The sequence below is a fragment of the Prorops nasuta genome, unplaced genomic scaffold, assembly GCF_024137725.1.
Source record: "Prorops nasuta isolate Cenicafe-Biocafe unplaced genomic scaffold, Cenicafe_Pnas_1.2 PNAS00013, whole genome shotgun sequence".
Lineage (NCBI taxonomy): Eukaryota > Metazoa > Arthropoda > Insecta > Hymenoptera > Bethylidae > Prorops > Prorops nasuta.
In genome coordinates this window covers 3,188,928-3,211,950 of record NW_027116810.1, presented here as the reverse complement: position 1 = coordinate 3,211,950, position 23,023 = coordinate 3,188,928, and the positions used below count along the sequence as shown (strand labels likewise).

General features: G+C 36.0%; 1 protein-coding gene across 1 annotated transcript in view; it reads left to right on the top strand.

The window, feature by feature from the left end:
• The window catches only part of LOC136778025 (opioid-binding protein/cell adhesion molecule-like), a 1,000,824-nt gene that overhangs the window by 849,518 nt on the left and 128,283 nt on the right, over positions 1 to 23,023 (top strand). The window contains exon 6 of the mRNA XM_066734634.1: positions 18,463 to 18,634. Within this exon, the coding sequence (XP_066590731.1) occupies positions 18,463 to 18,634 (172 nt within the window). The remainder of the gene's footprint in view (positions 1 to 18,462; positions 18,635 to 23,023) is intronic.

Sequence of the window (23,023 nt, the reverse complement as noted above, 5' to 3'; positions counted from 1 at the left end):
CACGTACTAGATGGTGCAGATAGTCACGTTCCTCAGATAAAGTAATGACAGTTTAAAATATAAACTTTTCATTATTTAGAAACGAGTCGTGAAATATACGTCCATTATTACTTGGGTTGGGAATACTAGCATCTTAAGGACATATCCTGAGTGCAGCTTAAAATTTACGAGCGCATCAATTGCTTTTCGACAATCTTACGTCACACTGTGACTCTGTTTAGCACGTGGGATCATTTGTCTGCTCTGCTTGTGAGAAAAGTCTTGAGAAAAAAATAGCTAGAGGCTGAATGATTTGTCTGGTCTGCTTGAGGGAGGAAAAGTCACGAAAAAATAGCTAGACGCTGGTTTAGAGGGTAAAATATGGTCAGAAAGTATCGAGCGCATCAATGGCTTCTTGACAATCTTACTTCACAACTGTGACTCTGTTTAGCACGTGGGCTCATTTATCTGACCTGTTTGTGAGAAAAGTCTCGAAAAAAAATAGCTAGAGACTGGTTGAGAGGGTAAAATATGGACAGAAGGTATCGGGTCAGTTTTAGAGAGCCCTGGGAAAGCTCATAGGAGGAACATTGGGTGGTCCCTAGAATTTCACTCCCCATTGTTTCGCAAAAGGAAAAATAATGTCTGTTAACTATGTAACATGTAGAGCATGCTTACAGGAAGATGTAATGAATAATCTATTCATTTATAATATGCTTACAGTAATTTTTATTCAATATTCAAAAGATTTAACATATAATACTTTTATTCAATATATATATATATATATATATATAACTAAAAAGAGTTTTAACATATAATATTTTAAAATATCAAGCTATTCTTCTGCCCTTGCTACCTCCATCGTTGTCTCCTCCTCATCCTCCTCCTCCTCCTGCTCCTCCTCCTCTTCCTGCGGAATTATCCCTGCCTCTATCTCAATCATTCTGATACCTCTCATCAACAGTTGTATACAGCGTGTTACTGTAAAAAATCATCAGATTTTAGAAAAATGTATGATGCAATCTCATTCATAATAACTTACTATTTTCATACTCCATTCCATGCGTCTCGATTGTTTCTTCATTTACCGCTTGTGATAAATTTTGCATAATTTCATCTATTATTCTTGTAATTATATGAATTACTGGATAATTCTGTCTATACGCTAAATTAATAATCACTTGATACTGCATATTTTTTCACTTTATATTTATCGACAGCTTGTATAAGAAAAAAGGAATCTGTACCCAAGGTTCAAAAAAGGTATAATGTGAAATTAAAAGAAGGACCCAAGGAGGAAAATAGTAGGAGGGAATAGAATGGGTATGTGGAGGGAAAAAGACCCTTCAATGGTGTAGAGGTAGATTGAGAGGGAAGAAAAATGGTTAAATGTGAAATCAAGTTAAATGGCGGGTCCATAGTAGGAAAATAGTGGGAAGGTCTAGGATAAGTATGTGGAGGGAGAAAAGACCCTCCGAGGGCAGGACTAAGAAATCAAAAATGGCAGTCCGTAAGATGCTTAGGACCCCTAGCGGTGTAGCTGCCCCAGTAATTTTCGTGATCGCTACCTAGTGGAGAAAAAAGAAACTTTTTCCTCCACCAACTAAAATACAAAAAAAAGTTCTCTGGGTAACTGTCAGGATAACTAACCATCCGGGCCCTAGGGTGATGGGAGAGGGGTAACCCTTAGGGAACTAGTGGACCCGTAGGATAACTAACCATCCGGACCCTAGTGACATGGGAGAGGGGGTAAGCCTTAGAGAACTAGTGGACCCGTAGGATAATTAACCATCCGGGCCCTAGGCTGATGGGAGAGGGGTGAGAGACTCTAAGAGAGAAAGAGAGGGTGAGAGGGATCTCTCTCTCTCTCTCTCACTCCCCATAGCCAAAGCATTTCCTCCGCACACCCGCACCCTCCTCATCACCCAATAAACCCTAGCTCTTAAGAAGACACTTCCCCCCGCACACCCGCACTCCCCTCACCACCGTGTCACAGGAACCCCCTAGCTACCACTACTCATCTTCTATGGTATTCAGCGTACACTCAAAGACATCAATGAGCTCGCTAGCTCCATTTGTGTTCCAAAGGGTGTTAGGGTGTCTAGCTGTTCGATAATATACATCCTGAGAATTCAATCTAACAAATGTTAAAAGTGGCAGCCACATCACTGCTGCTGATTTATTTGGAATTATTCACGAGAACACACTGGTAAAGCACAGTATGTTACCTCCCTCAGTAAATATTGAAGAGCCTTAAACGAGTTCTACAACAAGAAGTTTCCTGAATTTGTCCAACTCACAGCAAAAGTTAATCAGATTCTTCAGGAAGAATAGGATTTGTCTGTAATCAAGTTGTTAAAGGACGACTTCTTGCAACAAAACATATAATATCAATAGTTTAAATATATAATGTAAAAATTAGTAATGTTATTTTGTAAATTCATTTTTTTGTTCTCTAGCTACCCGCTGCACGATCGTTTCTGTCCACTCTACAAAACTGTCGGAAAGTTACGAATAATGATTGCCTGTAACAATATGGTTAGGCACGATATAAAAAGAGCAGCTCAGCCAGACAATAAAATTACGTAGAACGTTATTCGCGAGGGCATGGGAAACATTCTCCATCAACTATCATGAATTTCAAGGTAAATTTGTCAAAACTATTTATATTGTTACATATTTTAGTCCTATCTTATAGTTTATTTTTCTTAGGACCCTATAAAAGAAGGAGAAGCAAAGATTAACTCAGGCTTCGATCAGTTTCGCGAAGACATCCAACGGACATTCAGGAATGTGGAAGATTAAGTTTGTCGCATCATTTACAAAAGAATTTTGCTATACGGAATGATGACCCTCGACGATTGTAGCATGTCCTGATTCATTTTAAAGATGCTTGAAAATGAAGGAGGGTGAACAAAAAATTGCTCTATCAAAAATGTATCATCTAATTTTAAGTTTTATTTACTTAAATTCAAAAGCTTATTTTAATTGCACATAGAAAGTGTTTCTTGCTCTTAAAAAATGTTTATAAAGAAAAAAGCACTGGGCCTTTCAAAAGTAGTTTTATTCGAAGTTTGGGATTGAATTGTTTTTCGGTGTGTCCTTATCTGAGGGGCAATCAAGTAAACAAACCAAATAATTTATTTATCATGCGTCTATTACGTCTAATCAGCTATCTTACTATTATTGTGAGCCGATTGAAGGCTGCGTTTCAAAACTTTAGCGCTATGATAGCGCTAGACAAAATACGCCTCATGATTTGTCATATTGATTCAACTGACCAATCATTAACGCTATATCATGATTGGCCAGTTGAATCAATATGACAAATCATGAGACGTATTTTGTCTAACGTTATCATAGCGCTAAAGTTTTGAAACGCAGCCTTCAATCGGCTCACAATAATAGTAAGATAGCTGATTGGACGTAATAGACGCATGATAAATAAATTATTTGGTTTGTATACTTGATTGCCCCTCAGATAAGGACACACCGAAAAACAATTCAATCCCGAACTTCGAATAAAACTACTTTTGAAAGGCCCAGTGCTTTTTTCTTTATAAACATTTTTTAAGAGCAAGAAACACTTTCTATGTGCAATTAAAATAAGCTTTTGAATTTAAGTAAATAAAACTTAAAATTAGATGATACATTTTTGATAGAGCAATTTTTTGTTCACCCTCCTTCATTTTCAAGCATCTTTAAAATGAATCAGGACATGCTATAATCGTCGAGGGTCATCATTCCGTATAGTAAAATTCTGTTGTAAATGATGCAACAAACTTAATCTTCCACATTCCTGAATGTCCGTTGGATGTCTTCGCGAAACTGATCGAAGGCTGAGTTAATCTTTGCTTCTCCTTCTTTTATAGGGTCCTAAGAAAAATAAACTATAAGATAGGAATAAAATATGTAACAACATAAATAGTTTTGACAAATTTACCTTGAAATTCATGATAGTTGATAGAGAATGTTTCCCATGCCCTCGCGAATAACGTTTACGTAATTTTATTGTCTGGCTGAGCTGCTCCTTTTATATCGTGCCTAACCATTTTGTTACAGGTAATCATTATTCGTAACTTTCCGACAGTTTTGTAGAGTGGACAGAAACGATCGTGCAGCGGGTAGCTAGAGAACAAAAAAATGAATTTACAAAATAACATTACTAATTTTTACATTATAAATTTAAACTATTGATATTATATGGTTTGTTGCAAGAAGTCGTCCTTTAACAACTGGATTACAGACAAATTCTATTCTTCCTGAAGAATCTGATTAACATTTGCTGTGAGTTGGACAAATCCAGAAACTTCTTGTTGTAGAACTCGTTCAAGGCTCTTCAATATTTACTGAGGGAGGTAACATACTGTGCTTTACCAGTGTGTTCTCGTGGATAATTCCAAATAAATCAGCAGCAGTGATGTGGCTGCCACTTTTAACATTTTTTAGATTGAATTCTCAGGATGTATATTATAGAACAAGCAAGACACCCTAACACCCTATGGAACACAAATGGAGCTAGCGAGCTCATTGATGTCTTTGAGTGTACGCTGAATACCATAGAAGATGCTGCCAAGAATATCAGGCCACAATTCAACACAGACAAGGGCTTTCTTGGTTTGAGCACTGGTTCCCCTACAGTCATACCACTGGTTTCCTTGTACACCTATAATAAATATATAAGTATTTAGGTATGTGGAGATTTTTTAAAAGAGTGATTGACTCATAAAAACCAAAAATATATTGTTTCCTGAATGAGGTAACTATAATACCTAAATGAATAATTCCTTGTATTAACTCATAATAACCTAATCATAACAGCTTGCTATAATGTATCATCCATATTGAGTAAACGCACATGCAGCAATAATAAAGCTCCATCGTATAACCAACATTTTTGTGCACCATTGTGTCTTCAATCATTCTCCTTATATTAGAGTTCAGGAAAAGATCTGTAACATATATAATCCCAATGAATCAATCTCTTTTAAAATAAAATAATTATATACTTTTACATAACATACGAAATACTTATCTGATATTTGTTCTCTTAGCTGGTCTGTAATTACATTACAGATGATTACTTCCGAAGTTTATTCCTGACACTAACCTCTTCTCCTCCTGTCAAAATATTTATATACTCCATTTAAGCTTTTTTCAATCTTGGTACGTTAAATACCGGCATTACCGGCATGCATTACCGGCAATTTCTGCGGATTAATTTTCTTGACCTCAAGATAGCGTTTTTCTGCGAAAATGTCTTTCTGCGATTTGGTCTACGACTAGTCACAAGAACGAAAATCTGTTTAACATCTAGGAATCTGCTTTTAATAGCTGGGACCTGACGTCAGAGAAGTAGGAGTGTGACATCAAAAGGCTGCAAGTATCCTCACGCACCCCCGCAACCCTCTTGCCATTACTTGCTGCGAGCTCACGTGGAGGCTTCGATTTCCCCCACCACTACTTAGCATTTTTTGACTCCGCCCACTACCTCATAACCAGGCTGATCCGATTGGACAGGAGGGGGGGGGGCTAGAATCGGCATAACCAGTCTACTGATTTAGTCTTTTATTTAGACCATTTGATGCTGGTGTATTAACTGGTATAAAAATTAATTTTATATTATTTTCATTTAGGAAGTCTTTAAATTCTTTAGAATTAATTCCTGGGTATTGAGTCGTAAGAATAATTCCAACTTTATCTGTTTGTGGTATATTATTGATTAAATTGATGAAATCAATTCCATTTTGGGTTTTCGAGGTTGAAATAAAAGCGAATCTTGTAAAGTGACCCACTAAAAGATGAAAATATTTTTTTGTTGATCTAGAACCTCCGAAAATTCCAATAATATCTAGGGACATTATTTCAAATAGTTTCGTTGCAGGTCCTAATTGTAACAATAATCCCACAAAAAACAAGCTTCGCTTGTAAAAAAAGGACGGCAAGTACATAAATCGTATCCTAGCATGATTAATATATAGTAATATAAAATATTTAAATTAAAAAAAATAGTGAAATCCAAATGTTAGGCAAATATAAATTTTTACCATGGCGAAAATTCAAATTTGGAAAAATGTAAATAGTAATACAAAAATTACTTGCCGGACCCGTAATATTCATGTGTAAGTCGCTATCTTGCAATATAAGCGTTGCTTCTCGTAAGTTAAAAATGTGGCTATTTAATACGATTGCATACAACGGGCCCAGCAAGTAATTTTTATATTATTATTTACTTTTTTCCAAATTTCAATTTTCGCCATGATAAAAATGTATACTTGGCTAATATTTCGATTTAATTATTTTTTTTTAATTAAAATATTTTATATTACTATATATTAATCATGCTAGATACGACTTATGTACTTGCCGTCCTTTTCTTACAAGCGAAGCTTGTTTTTTGTGGGATCTTATAACGTTTTGTAAGAATATAGGAATTAAAACTAAAAAATTGTTTTAACTAATTCAATCTAACAAAACATTTTCCAATGTTCTCATCGTTCCATAATGTAAAGCTTCAATTCGAGATATTAATTTATTAATCTACTGAATAAAATACACACAAAATATTACAATAATGAGTTTTTATCATAATTACACTTTTAGAGGCATTTAATATAGGATTCAATGACAGTTTGAGTTATATCTTCAACATCTTATACCCAAAATCACCTTAAAGCCTTTCGCTTTCAAAAATATGTTTCTAAATTTACCTTCAAATCCACCTTTTTCTTAGGTGTTACTCTCACTATCATCTTTGCACAATGGCTCTTTCCCTGGTAAACTATTATCATTTATACATTCTTCTCATTAATATAAACTGTATAATATATACCAGTTAATGTAATGGAAGCCTATGTTTTTTAGATATACTGCTTTCAGTTTCCCAAATTTATTCACTGTATATTCTGTCGCATAGAAAATATTAAACTGATGACTTCTTTTCATTGTTTCATTTCGAGATGATGTTATCATTGTATTTATTATTTAATTGACTTATGTATTTCAAAGAATTAATGCCCAAAATCACCTACAAAGCTTTCAATATCAAGAATTGGCTTCCAATTTTTTTAATTTTTCCACCTTTTCCTTACAGTCAACTTTCAACATTAACTTTGCATTATGGCTCTTTCTATGGCAAACTGGTATCATTTCTGACTTCTTTTATTTAATATTACAGTTCAAACCTGCACAATGACACAATCAACACATTATTATAATTCAATCTGAAATAAAATGTCACTATGTACCAAAAATATATTACATACTATATTATAAAATTCAATGTTACACTTATAAAAAATTAAATTTGGATAATTTTTTTGGAGATAATAATAATTTTTTCTACTCTGAATTGGGAAGCATAGATAAATATTTGGTTTTAATACTTTTCTAAATTATAATTCAATATTATTTAACAAGTAGCAAATATTTATCTACTTCTCTTTAATCGTAGTAATAAGAAAGTTTTATTGTCTCCTGGAAAATTGTTTTTATATATGATATAACCTATCGGAGAGTTAAACTGCTCATCAGTTTAAAGTAAAAAAAAGTGAAACATGCATTTTGTTAATGATTTCAATACCTGGAAGTATAGCATATGATTTTCAGATATCTTAACAATTTCTTGCAACTAATATGTTCCTGATAATCACCAATTCACATAAATATTGAAAGTATACTTTTCCTTGGCAGAGTATTGAAAATGTGTAAATATTAATCTTACTTTATCCAATCAGCTCTATCCTCAATAATGAAAATAGAAATCTTCTATTTTAATTTATCTGAAAAAGAAATTTCACAAAGTACCACTAAGCATATAACCTTCTGTATTCTAAAATATTATGTTTTACTTATCTACCAATTATTGACTCCTTATGTCATTTTTATTCGAATTTATTTATAATTTTTAAATCTAAACACATTCACTAACATAACAATCAACAACCTCACTGTATTAAATATACATAACCTTACATTACAATTGACAGTTAACAAGTCGCCGGATTAGTTATATCGATTACATCGATTTTATTTGATAGTTCACAACCATGATTTTGTCGTTGAGTTTAACCGTTTGGCAACGCTGAGAAAAAATGACGTCATTTTCCTCTTAGCGGCGAACTTCAGCCCGAAACATACATTCTGGCTGGAGAAGAAGATGACGAAAGAAAAGAATCTTTAATTTTCGATATATATACAGGGTGGAATGTTAACGCCGCACTTCCTTTAAACGGATTATTTCTGAGACTTTTCTAAGGAAAACGCCGTTGGCCGTTTTAAAATCTAGCCACTGGTTCAGGAGATATTAAAGATTAAATTTTGCATGCAATTATTGATTTTACATATGATTGCAGTAGTATTGGTATGTACGTGTGGCAATTGCAAGTATAAGAGAGAAGTTGCTGCTATGACGTTTCACTCTCCCCTTTTATTGATTTTTTCGGAATCGTTGAGAAGTTGCTGCCGGTTAGCTGTTTTGCTTTTTTATTGATTAGCTGGAAATTTTGAGATTTAATTCGCGTCCTCGCGCAGAAACTAACGCGTACGCGCTATTTACCTACGGAGAATCTTGGTTAATTCTTATTGTGTGCGTCCCCATACCATTTAATTTCCGATGCCAAATAATTAATGGGCAAATCGAGATAATGTAAATTAAATTCTATGAGGATTGAACACTTTAAACCAAGACTATGCTCCAGTCAATGAGCGCTCAGTTGTGCATATCTGTCGATCATTGACTGTAAGCGAGAAAAAGAAGCTGTAGTGGAATAGTCGCGTTGTTGACGGTTAGCCTAATAAATGAAAAGATTGCGTAATCAAATGTTTATTTACCTGATTTTATGGAGCAACATCAAGGATGGCAGCATTGTAAATGTGCTCCATATGGCCACCTTCAGCATCGATGCACGCCCTTGCTCGTCGGAGAAGATTTGCTTGGACAGTTATTCGGCAGAAAATGTGCTTCCAGCACGACGGAGCAGCTCCGCATAACGCGGCCGCTGCGAAAGGCGTGCTGCACCGCAAGTTTCCCGGCAAATGGAACGGCTGTGGTGGTCCCATCTCTTGGCCTGCTAGATCTCCTGATCTGAATCCATTAGATTTCTTCTTTTGGGGGGCCCTGAAAGAAAAGGTCTACACGGGAAGACATCTAATACGGGATAAGGAAGAACTAGCAGCGCGATTGGATGTGGCTATCACGGAGATCACACCTGAGATGGTACCCACTGTCCAAGCAAATCTTCTCCGACGAGCAAGGGCGTGCATCAATGCTGAATGTGGCCATATGGAGCACATTTACAATGCTGCCCATCCTTGAAGTTGCTCCATAAAATCAGGTAAATAAACATTTGATTACGCAATCTTTTCATTTATTAGGCTAACCGTCAACAACGCGACTATTCGACTACAGCTTCTTTTTCTCGCTTACAGTCAATGATCGACAGATATGCACAACTGAGCGCTCATTGACTGGAGCATAGTCTTGGTTTAAAGTGTTCAATCCCCATAGAATTTAATTTACATTATCTCCATTTGCCCATTAATTATTTGGTATCGGAAATTAAATGGTATGGGGACGCACACAATAACAGTTAACCAAGATTCTCCGTAGGTAAATTGCGCGTACGCGTTAGTTTCTGCGCGAGAACGCAAATTAAATCTAAAAATTTCCAGCTTATCAATAAAAAAGCAAAACAGCTAACCGGCAGCAATTTCTCAACGATTCCAAAAAAATCAATAAAAGGGGAGAGTGAAACGTCATAGCAGCAACTTCTCCCTTATACTTGCACTTACCACACGTACATACCAATACTACGGCAATCATATGTAAAATCAATAATTGCATACAAAATTCAATCTTTAATATCTCCTTAACCAGTGGCTAGATTTTAAAACGGCCAATGGCGTTTTCCTTAGAAAAGTCTCAGGATTAACCTGTTTAAAGGAAGTGCGGCGTTAACGTTCCACCCTGTATTGTAATCTGAGGGTTACAAATAACTTCAAACACAAAAAATAGTTGGTGGAATTATCTTTTATTCCCACTAAGTCTTAGAGGGGGGGGGGGGGGGCTTCCCGCGATGCTCACGCACACTTATTATACGCGTTCACAATATTTCCGGGTTTTCGCTTATTTTATACGGGGGAGGGAATTACTCAGGGATGGACCGTGGTTGGGTATGGGCGGACAAAAAGGGGGTAACTGGGCTAGACAGGGGAAAGGCGTAAGGGAGAAACGGGAGACAGGGATGGGTTATGGGCGCACTGGGAGACACGGCAGCGACCACTTCGACCACGAATTTCGGCACTCCACAATTCCCGCGGCGTGACAACTTTAGCCTCTCGAAGAAAGGGCTCGTATTCCTAAGACGAAGCTCTCAGTGAATGATGGCGACGACCCTCCTGTTCCTCTTACACTATATATCAGAGAAAGCTCGGCGCGAGGCGAATATTCTGACTGTAGAACAGAAGTGGCCCGGTCCCTGGTCCTTCGTCTCTCCTGCGGTCCGGGTCCTTTTCCTAATTCCTAGGATTTCATTATCTTCCAGGGCAACAGCGCATGCTCTCAATCAATCAGTCAATTATCCTATGTAATATTGCCTGTGATCCACATTCGCGCTGTTCCCTGGGTTTCTTAATTTCTTGGCCAGCTGTGTCGTCTGCTGCATGGCTGGGTGGCTTCCGGCGGGGCTATGCGGTGCGGGGTCGGGGAGTAGGGTGGTCGGGAGAGCGGTAGCCGTGGCGTGCTAGCTGCGCGGCGCGGTAACGGGAAGGAATGGATGGGGCGCTCAGCGAGGATATGCGGTGAGGGGACGGTAGGAGCGTTGCGTAAACAGTCGCGCTCAGCAGGAAGGTTAGAGTGAGAGGGCATTATAGGCGTTCGGGCACGGGGGTGTAAAGGATAGGAGAACAACAGTTTTCTAGCTCATGTTGGAGCAGAGGAGACTTCTTAATACTAGTTTTATAATAAAATAAAATATTCTCAACAGGCTTTATATTATGTACAACTAATCCTACAAACATTCATCCTTCGGCACTCATACTCTATCCCAAAAACATCTACTCTCCTTCCGTGGTCGACACTTACAATATTACTACATCGGAAAACTACATTGTCGCTCCACGGAAGATTCATCATGCTACATTCACACATCAGCAGGCATACTGGGGGAATCGCAGGAGGCGCTAAGGGGGACGGGAGAATCTAACAAAACCTATGCATTTCTGTAACGTGTTTCTACCATGTTACAATATATATATATATAGCTCACTGAGTATGATATATCTGGATTGCGTGAATCGATTTTGATGTTCATAGGCTCAAATAAAAGCTTGTTCAAAACTATTTTAAGAAAAGCTTTACTTGAATCATGACAATGGATTATTCACGGAGATAATTCGGTTTGAAAATTAGGACGGCCGAACTAACTGTATAAGAGTAGTGCTCGACGACGATATAGACATGTCTTTATCTACTTTTGTATGTCTTGTCGTCGAGACACTACCGTGTCTCTTGATTAATAGCATATTAACACATTGCGATCGGAAAACGAGATTTCTCGTTTCTAAAAAAATTACGTAGACATCGGGAAACGAGATTTCTCGTTTTTAAAAAAATTAAGTTGACATCGGGAAACGAGATGTCTCGCTTTTAAAAAAATTACGTACGTCGTTTGTGCACTTTGCTGGTAATTTTTAAGCATTTATTTTAGTTCTGTTTTTTACCATAATGGATAAATTTGAGCAAAAATCGCCCGATGGCAATGTGTTAAGGCGAATCTATAAAAAATTAAGTTATAATTTTCTACTGACTATATATTTATTACCTGAAAAAGTATGTACTTTTCAATTTTATGTAAGTTAAAAATTCCAGGTACGTAATGTTTAACGGATTATCATTATTCCCTTGAAAATAGACCAAAAACTTACTTTCAGTAGTTTGCACTAAAACATTAAAGAAAAGTTTTGATTTTAGGTTATTTATATAGGGTTTCTAAGTTAGATTAAAGTAATAATATCCGAAAAAAAATAGTTTTCCGTTTATAATCTGTTGAAATAAATAAATACAAAAATAACTACAAATTGAAGATGTAATCAATATTACAAATTAATATGTATGTACGCACAGCGCCGTTCTATACTTCTACATTTTTGAAAAAACAAAATGGCCAAGTCAATAATTAGTTGTTAACGGGTTTACAAAGCACTTATCTATAATTTATGTCACGCGTAATATACATTCTGTTGCTAAGGAGCCATTACGTTCCTGTGCTGCAAAAACATCGGAAAGAAATTTTATAAATATTAATGTAAAGTCGATTAATCGGATTTGGAAAGATCGATTTTAAATAATCGTTTATGCAAAAAAGAACATCGATTTTTCCATAATCGGCGATATATCGCCCATCACTACTCACAAGTATTCATAAAAGCTTGCCATAATGCATCGCCCGTAACGAGTAAACGACCATGTAAGAATAACAAAATTCCTTTGCATAGCCAATATTGATGCGTACCATTGTGTTGTTATGTCCTGGTTTGTGTAGTAAACTCAGGAACAGTTTTTGTTGTAGGCTCCAGTGTCCGCTGCCTACCAACTGGTAGTTGTTGTAGGAAATTCGATTGAGGATTTTTTCGTATTGAGGAATAACACTTAGTTGAGAAGACTTCGATGATTTTAAATGGTTTTTATTTATTAACCATAACAAATATAAGAGAGTCTTCCAAGACTGTTCTGATTGAAGGTACAATTAGCACTTGCTTAAAAGCTAATCGAATTAGTCGACGCCGGGTCCTGGATCGTGATCCAGGGAGATGGCTAAGCCAATCAGAACATTTTTAAAATGAATTTATCCTATCTTTGACCAATAAGAATTAAAGCATCTTAGAGTGAGTGGGAGGTAGAATTCTCTCACGGACTTACAGTCGCACAATGCAAACGTAGGCAAAGATAAGGTCCCGGCGACGGTGCCTGCAGATTCTGGCATAAGGGGATCATATTCAATTATCCTATTTCTTTTAATAAAATAATTTTTATTTTTCGGGATTAATTGGTTAGGGACGTAACAGTGTCTTTAATCACTCTCCTTATATTAGAATTCAAGAAATAATCTGTAATATATATAATACAAAGAATCAATCTCTTTTAAAATAAAATAATTGTATACTTTTATATGACATACGAAATACTTATCTGATATTTGTTTCTGATTATTTGCTTATAATTACATTATAGGTGATTACTTTGTAGTTTATTGCTAACAATAACCTCTTTGCCGGCAATAACCTTTTTTGGTAAATGTCAAATCTTACGAAAATTAATATAATAAAATTCCTCATTCCGCTGTGTTAACTTTAATTACACTTTTCAACGCTAGGGTGTGCTTTATTCGGTTTACAAGTGATATTCACATTTATATACATATATTGCAGATGGCTATGTGCCACTTTCATTTTGGCCTAGAAATTTTTCAGGCAAAATATCCACTACCCCCGGAGAAGGCAGGGTGGCAAAATCAAATCTCGGAATTGACAATATTAGATTTCACTGAAGATTCTGGGAAATTCGCTTATAGAATTTCCTCCAGAAGTCCTTGAACAATGGTCTTCGTTTGTACAGAGGAAGGTCTGGGGAAAATGCTGTTACCTACCCCGATGAACCTTTAACCACGGACTAGTTGGCTTCCGGAGCCAGCATATTCTCCTGCTACTGAAGTTAACGTCCACCCACTAAGGCGTTCGAGCTCTGATCCCGGAGAGACTAATATCTACCTAAACAAGTCCGTAGCATGCAGTATAAAAGTGGTACGAGGGGAGGATCACTTTCAGCGTAGTTTCCACAAAATCCTTCCCTGAAAGATTGGAAGACTGGAAGGTAGTCCCCTTTGAGTGGTGATAGGTAGTGGATGATTCTCACCAAATAACTGAAGTAGGAGGCTGTGATCTATAGAAGATATGTGAAAAGTCTTGATCCGGCATGGTAAGTCGGGAGGATAACGATAATGACTATCAATTTCGCTGGCGAGAAACTCTCCGCCGTGATATTCACCTAGTGGCAAAGCGCGCAAGCCCTGTGCTTGCATGCTGACTTTTGTCCAGACGAAGAACGAAGACACGAGCGCGCAGTTGGAGAGGTATGGAAAGAGGGAAGGAGCGAGAGCGAGGATTGACGTTATCGGTCCCCTCAACTCTCCGCTCCACTTGATCTCAAACAATAATTATATTTAACTTAGTGAAAAATGTCACTAAATTTATTATAAAGTTAAGCCTTTACAGCTTTGGGCAAGAGTGGAATGAGTAATTTAAAACTCAATACCACCTGATATTTTCAAAATTGGAGAATATTTTTGGCTGAAACTATTTCAGTTGAACGAAGAACAGACTTGAAACTGTTTTACCAAGGCGAACACATAATAATATATTAGACGAGAATAAGCGTATTAACTATGTCGCTATATTAGGAGTGCACATTTCTTCCTTATTACTTTCAACCTAAATAAAATAGTAAATCTCGCTTACTCATATTTCTGTTAGTATGAGTGTGCAGCGCTATAGTGCAATTAGGATTTATATTCAGCTGAAAAGAAAGGTTTCTGAAAAATATATGGCTCTACTACCATTCTTCATGAACCGATTATAAGCTATGTATATTTTTTTATCTCAATCTACTTGTAGAAGCTGAGAAAATTAGATAAAAATGTACGAATGTATGAATCGTAGTGTGCCTTGTCGTAAGTTTGTATGAGTTGGCTCGCTCGTTTCGATCAACATATAGAAGCGCACGACAAAACACGCTGAGATTTTTTTTGATACACCAGTACTATTTGGCCCATTTTTTCAGCTGTTAGAGTCTAAAATATGATAAAATAATTATATACATTTTCGTTGGTTTATGAGGCATGGGGGAAGCCATAGATTTTTCAAAAACTTTTCTTTTCAGCTGTAAATAAATCCTAACTGCACTGTTGCACTGCTATGAAGAGACTCAGTAGTGTCTCGAAGGCAAGTATATATAAAAGTACCGCCGACGCTACCGTGTAACTTATACAGCAATCTCATACCAACAGGAACATTAATTAACATGATTTATTAGTATATTTAGGCTGGGAGCAAAAGGGAGAAAATGGACGCTTCTTATATAAGAAAATATACTAATGCGCTTGTCGTCTTGTCTAATATATTAGTATGCGTTCGCGTCGGTAAAACAATTTGCATTCAGTTCTTCATATAGCTAAATTGGTTTCATCCAAAAATCTTCTACAATTTTAAGAACATTAAGTACTTTTGGATTTAAATTACTCGTTACACACTGGCCAATAATCGTTGTGACGCTACTGTCTATCCTGGGGAAACAGAGTAGAAGGGGAGGGAGGAGTGATCTCTCACCGATCACGTTCGTGTCTAAATAGGCGACTTCCTACAAGACCCGGGCTCCTTCGATGTAATATTACTAATACTCGAATATTTATTTATACAGAGGAGATTGTAACCCTCATACGCGAATGTAAGGGTTGAGGTGCTAATAACGATACTTCTCCACATACGGTTCAACTCTCTTTATTCGAACTCTCGTATCACCTTATCAATTATAATAACAGTTTTCTATACAACGCGTCTTAACGGGAATCCGTGAGATTACAGGGCAAAAACTATTTCGCATGCAGCGTCGTCATTTGTTGGTGGAGTGTAAAGTTATTACAAGTTTTTGGAAATGCCAGAAGCTTATCTATTAAGTTACGTTAGGAAAATTAAGAAAAAATGTTTTGATTAAATAAATATATTAATATTATTGAGGAACAACAATTAAATCGCAAAATTCCCCAACGTACTTTACTAGATAATGTTCTTATACGATTCCAAAAAGTCCACATAAATGCAAATCGGTCAAGAAATGACGATGCTGCATACGAAATAAATAATAGAAGAATTTCGTGTTCGGGAAGTTGCCAATACGAAATTCTTCTATTATTTATTTCGCATGCAGTATCGTCATTTCTTGACGGATTTGCATTTTTGTGTACTTTTGGAAACGTAAGAACATTATCTAGTAAAGTACGTTGGGGAATTTTGCGATTTAATTGTTGTTTCTCAATAATATTAATATATTTATTTAATCAAAACATTTTCTTCATTTTTTGTTAATTTTCCTAACGTAACTTAGTAGATAAGCTCCTGGCATTCCCAAAAACCTGCAATAACTTTACACTCCGCCAAAAAATGACGACGCTGCATGCGAAATAGATTTCGCCCTGTAATGTCGGTATACGGATTCTCGTTAAGCTATGCTAACGCGAGGTCCCTAATATGGGCGTGGCCTAAGCTATGCTAACGTGGCTGAAGTCCCGATGACGTAGTAGCTAGCCTCGCTTTCGAGCCACTAGTCGGCGTTCGCGACGGACTCCACCGAGTCGCGCGGTACTCCGCGCGCCACCGGTGGATCTTTAAGGTAACTACTACGCGACGCTACGCAGATTGGTCCCTATTCCCGCGCGTGCACGTCACTCGACGGTTATTCGCACTTACTCCGTTCCCGCGTACTCAAGCACAACAACGAACCGGATTGTTTAGGTTTGGAGTCTAAGGTCGCGAGTCCTCACGGAAATTGTACTAGGTCCTCGGCCTTAAACCGACTCAAGGGAACGATCCTGTCAACGGTCAAACTCACAACGAATATATGTAACAGCGAATACTCTTTCTAATTCGCACTTCTACACACTATAATTTTCGTACAGGTCCGACGGAATGACCACTCCGCTAGGTTGCCCGCTTACCCGTGACAGGTGAGTAGGGCCAGCGGTTCCCTATAAAACCGATCGGTGCTACGAGCCCTAAAGCCCTAGCATACCCCGGGACGTCAATGGACTTTTGCAAGACGAATAATCACCCTTATATCAGCAGACTAGGGCTGGTTTATTTCTCTCTCTCTCGTTCTCTCTCTCTCTTTCTCTTTCTCCGTTGCGCCCTTGGTACAGGCCCGAAGGGCTGGCAGTCTCCGCTGATCGGTATGGGTTCGTGGCAGGGTGGCAGTCGTCGCACTTCCGTTGGCACTTTTTATGCGTTGATGTGGCGGCTGCTACTTTACTGTGGCTTTTTACCAGCTACGGGGATTTCCTCCACAACGAAGTGTCACTATGGACCTCCAAACTATGTGTGTCGAGGCAGTTCGCGGGAGCAGGTAAGGCCCTGCGCCTGTCCCGCCGCTGCCCCGTTACACCCATCGCCCGACAATAGGGAGCCGACAAGTTATTGATCCCAGATCAATAACTCATCGGTTGATAACTTCCTATTTCGTACGCGACCCGCCTATCTAGCGCTTGAGATTAGCAAAGCGCTAGATGGCAGCTATTGTAACGCTGCGGAATCGCAACGTTACACCGTAAAGGCTTATTTTTTTAATGAGTTTAGTGATTTTTTTTTTACAAAGCTTAATATGGTTATTGTTATTATTGAAAAACGATCTTCTTACCGTTATTATAAGGATCTCAAGAAATAAGTATAATCTTTAAAAAAATGTAAATATTTCTACAATTATACAAAATAATCAGTAGTTAATATATTCTACCTCGATGGATACCCTTAAACTACTATCGCAAGAATAATCTAACTGAAGTTAAAGAAAAACAGCTTATAATCTAATCTTATTTTAAGTTTAATTAGATATTTCTTCCTATAGTAATTCAACTATTGGAAATCATGTAAAATCAATATATTGACTATACTGTGTTGTTTTTTGCTGAAAATAAGTAATATAATAAAATGACAAGAATGAGATATTCTAAATAAATGATTATCTAAACAATCCACCAGCCTGCAACAGAATATGTGGTGTGGAAAATTGATTGGTATACCTAACTTATTTAAACAAATATTCTCTATGTTAATCTTATGGAAAAACCAAAAGGTTATGTTGCGCGACATCTCAAAAATAATTATACAAACTTTACGCGCACGCGTGCAAGCGTTACGGGAAAATCTCTTTAAAGATTATAGTAATAGTTTAAGCAAGTGGAATCTAAAATAAAAAGAAAACTAAGAAGGACTAATACTTACTTCAATAAGTTAATGAACAGTTGTTCATAGCTGACCTGTAATGAATTGACATTTTTAAAACAAGTGTAACTCAGGAATTAGACCGTGAAAAAATAATAGAAAAACTGCTTAATAATTCCGCAACAGTGTGACCCACCGATAGTTCACCCTTGTTATTGCTTATAGACTTACGTGCCCACCGGTGTGGGTCACGAAACATAATATAATATAGCGTTTATTCATATTTAATCAGTTAAGAGCACATTGGTCATGTATATACGTGAACGTTTGATTTTATTCCGTACACTGTTAATAGTTTTTAAAACTAAATTCATCGACGTCGCGAACGTGTCTATAGCGAAGATTTGATTATTGAATACATACATTTGTGCAGTACAATCCTTATTGCCATAACTATAAGAACTGCCTCAATAATAATAACAATTTTTGTTGCAGATAATCAGTTACGATTCTAATAGAGGCGGAATTTCCGTCGTCACAGAGAAAGGTGCTACTAGTACGACTAGTTTCCTTTTGGTACAAGATGCCAAACCTATCGATTCTGGTCGATATGGTTGTAATCCTAGTAATGCTCAACCAAAATCAGTATTTGTGCATGTTCTTAATGGTAAGTAAATTTTTTTTAAAGATTTGACTAAATGATACATTTATCGAGATTCTTCTACTGTAACAACATCTGTAAGAGATTTATCCCGACGTTACATTTTGCATGAAATATTTCTATTAGTGTTACCTAGTTAGTCGGGGAGAAATAGCATTTAAATTTCCACTTCTTGCCATGGAGAATTTTAATTTTTTATGTATAGTTTAGAATGTCCTTAAAGAGATCCTAAAGTCTCGAACACGAAGGAGGTCGGGAAGGTTATTATTAATGCAAAAAAATGTTGAAAAATGCGTTTCTTTCTGGCTTAACTTAAATAACTTGCTTATTATTAATCGTATCAAAAAATGTGTCAAATAAAACTTGTTCGTAATTAAATTTTTAATAAGATAGGCGGGGTTTAAAAAATCAATTTGTTTTGTTTATTTGTAAAATCATTAAGGAAGTACAGGAAGTGGAAAAAAGTTTAAGTAGTGGAAAACCATATAACAAATGCTTGATTGATACTGAAAGTTCACTAGAAGGTGTCTTTTAGTTAGTAGAATTTGCTATAAAAGCCATTTTTCGAAATCTAAAAATGGTACCCTATTGCAAAATTATTTATGTCAAAATTTTAACTAGCTGCCAATTTTTTCCTGGCGGAAATGAATTAATGAAATCAATTGCTAAAAATTGGTATTAGCAAATGGTGTAAAGAGCATATTATTCAAAATAAGCAAAGCATTTTTTAATTGAAAAAACCCGTTGCTATCGTCCGTATTTCAGCAACTATTGGATTTTAACAATTGCAATAAAATGCATTGTAATGTTTATAAAAAATCAAGGCGTTTGGAGCAGTAGAAACTGAGATCATCAAGTTTTATATCACGGTGCACTACGTCGAAAGTATTTGACCTTTCGACCTGTAATTTGGCACAGTAGTAGTGCACATATCACCCTATCACCTAAATTTATTTCTTAATCTTTCGTTCAATTTTTCTTGTTTGCAACGAAGAAGAATCTGTTAGAAACCACGTGCTCGGTGGTAGCGATCTCCTCGCTACGTGGCGCGATGGTGGGGGTAGCGCGTGAACAGTAGAGGGAGGCGCGCTGGAGATATTGAATCATTCCTAATTGAAAAATGAATTTCTACATAACCGAATTTCGTAATTTTTTTTTATTTTATAACATTTTATCCGTACTTTCCAGCAACATTTATAAAAATTTTATAAGAGTACGGCAAGTGTCAGAAAACTATGCTTTTTAACTTATTTGTAATTTTCCAGGATTTCGAAATAAAGTACAGACATGCTTTTAAATTGCAGTTAAATATCATATGTATTAGGGTGTCCGTTAAAAAGGCATTATTTTTTTTTCTATTTTAACCATTTCTAACTTGATGTGGAATCAGAAAAATCTGAGGTTTACAAGAGTCTAACCGATGTAGGTACTAAGAACCCGTGCCACCGAAGGTTTGAAGCAAAAAATAGAATTTCGCGTAAAATGATGACATTTTGTTACACTTCTGAATGCCATTTCTTCATTCTTCCAACTTTTCTCATAATAATGTACCTTTTGTTAATTGAAGGGTCTCCGAATATAAATCTACAGTGACTTTTTTTTTTAACTTGTTAAAACCTTTATTTCCTTTGTTAAAGTTTCTTAAAATAATAATTTCCAATGAAAATTCATTATAACCGTATCTTGAATAGTTTCTCTCTTTTAGTCTCGATAGCTCCGCCCCTATTTGTTCTGATGTGCCTGAATATGGTAAAATTATGTAAAAATTTTTGTGAGTTTTTATAACATACACTGCAAGCCAAAAGTTTAAGATCGCTTGGCAAAATTGTCAAAAAAAAAAGGTTCTTCTTTCAATGCGTGTAGCTTAGCAACCCTAAAAGATAGATTACATTTAAGGATATCGTTGTAAAGCTTATTGAATACCGCGTCCTCCCATATTACCTTGACCTAAATATAATCTAATGGTTGCCCATAATAAAGGAGAGAAATACAACAAAATTTTTGCTGTCTTTTTGATTATGGATATCAAGTTTTTTATTTTTTGCACCGCTCTGGTTAATAGTCTTAGGCATTTAAAATCTAAGCGTGTGAAAGCTTGAATCTTTAGCTTTCATTCAAGTCCAAAAACGTTTATAAATTTTTATTATGTCCGGAGTTATTGATTAATCAATGAAGCAATGTCCGGGCAGCATTTTATCCATAGAACATCTGCTTTAAGGGGCATAATACCTGCCGGACACTGCTTCATTGATTAATCAATAACTGCGGACATAATAAAAATTTATAAACGTTTTTGGACTTGAATGAAAGCAAAAGATTCAAGCTTTCACACGCTTAGATTTTAAATGCCTAAGACTATTAACAAGAGCACTGCAAAGAATAAAAAACTTGATATCCATAATCAAAAAGACAGCAAAAATTTTGTTGTATTTCTCTCCTTTATTATGGGCAACCATTATATTATATTTAGGTCAAGGTAATATGGGAGGACGCGGCATTCAATAAGCTTTACAACGATATCCTTAAATGTAATCTATCTTTTAGAGTTGCTAAACTACTCGCATTTAAAGAAGAACCTTTTTTTTTGACAATTTTGCCAAGTGATCTTAAACTTTTGGCTTGCAGTGTATGTTATAAAAACTCACAAAAATTTTTACATAATTTTACCATATTCAGGCACATCAGAACAAATGGGGGCGTAGCTATCGAGGCTAAAAGAGAGAAACTATTCAAGATACGGCTATAATGAATTTTCATTGGAAATTATTATTTTAAGAAACTTTAACACAGGAAATAAAGGTTTTAACAAGTTAAAAAAAAGGTCACTGTGGATTTATATTCGGAGAGCCTTCAATTAACAAAAGGTACATTATTATGAGAAACGTTTGAAGAATGAAGAAATGGCATTCAGAAGTGTCACAAAATGTCATCATTTTACGCGAAATTCTATTTTTTGCTTCAAACCTTCGGTGGCACGGGTTCTTAGTACCTACATCGGTTAGACTCTTGTAAACCTCAGATTTATCTGATTCCACACCAAGTTAGAAATGGTTAAAATAGAAAAAAAATAATGCCTTTTTAACGGACACCCTAATACATATGGTATTTAACTGCAAATTAAAAGCATGTCTGTACTTTATTTCGAAATCCTGGAAAATTACAAATAAGTTAAAAAGCATAGTTTTCTGACACTTGCCGTACTCTTATAAAATTTTTATAAATATTGCTGGAAAGTACGGAAAATATGCTATAAAATAACAAAAAATCATCCAATTACGAAATTCGGTTATGTAGAAATTCATTTTTCAATTAGGAATGATTCAATATCTCCAGCGCGCCTCCCTCTACTGTTCACGAGCTACCCCCACCATCGCGCCACGTAGGGAGGAGATCGCTACCACCGAGCACGTGATTTCTAACTGAATCTTCTTCGTTGCAAACAAGAAAAATTGAACGAAAGATTAAGAAATAAATTTAGGTGATAGGGTGAAATGTGCACTACTACTGTGCCAAACTTCAGGTCGAAAGTCAAATACTTTCGACGTAGTGCACCGTGATGTAAAACTTGATGATCTCAGTTTCTACTGCTCCAAACGCCTTGATTTTTTATAAACATTACAATGCATTTTATTGCAATTGTTAAAATCCAATAGTTGCTGAAATACGGACGATAGCAACGGGTTTTTTCAATTAAAAAATGCTTTGCTTATTTTGAAAAATATGCTCTTTACACCATTTGCTAATACCAATTTTTAGCAATTGATTTCATTAATTTATGACCGCCAGGAAAAAATTGGCAGCTACTAAAAATTTTGACATAAATAATTTTGCAATAGGCCACCATTTTTAGATTTCGAAAAATGGCTTTTATAGCAAATTCTACTAACTAAAGACACCTTATGGTGAACTTTCAGTATCAATCAAGCATTTGTTATATGGTTTTCCTCTACTTAAACTTTTCTCCACTTCCTGTACTTCATTAATGATTTTACAAATAAACAAAACAAATTGATTTTTTAAACCCCGCCTATCTTATTGATAATTTAATTACGAACAAGTTTTATTTGACACATTTTTTGATACGATTAATAATAAGCGAGTAATTTAAGTTAAACCAGAAAGAAACGCATTTTTCAAAATTTTTTTGATTTAATAATAACCTTCCCGACCTCCTTCGTGTTCGATACTTTAGGATCTCTTTAAGGACGTTCTAAACTATATATAAAAAAATTAAAATTCTCTATGGCACGAAGTAAAAAAAGTGGTATATTTTTGTGCCATTTCTTCCCGACTAATATAGATTTCGCATCTGGAAAGTCATCACCATGTTGATTTGCGAGCTCCTGTACTATCCGTGAAGCTAAAAACGGTGCAGGGCCGGTACCGTATGTAACC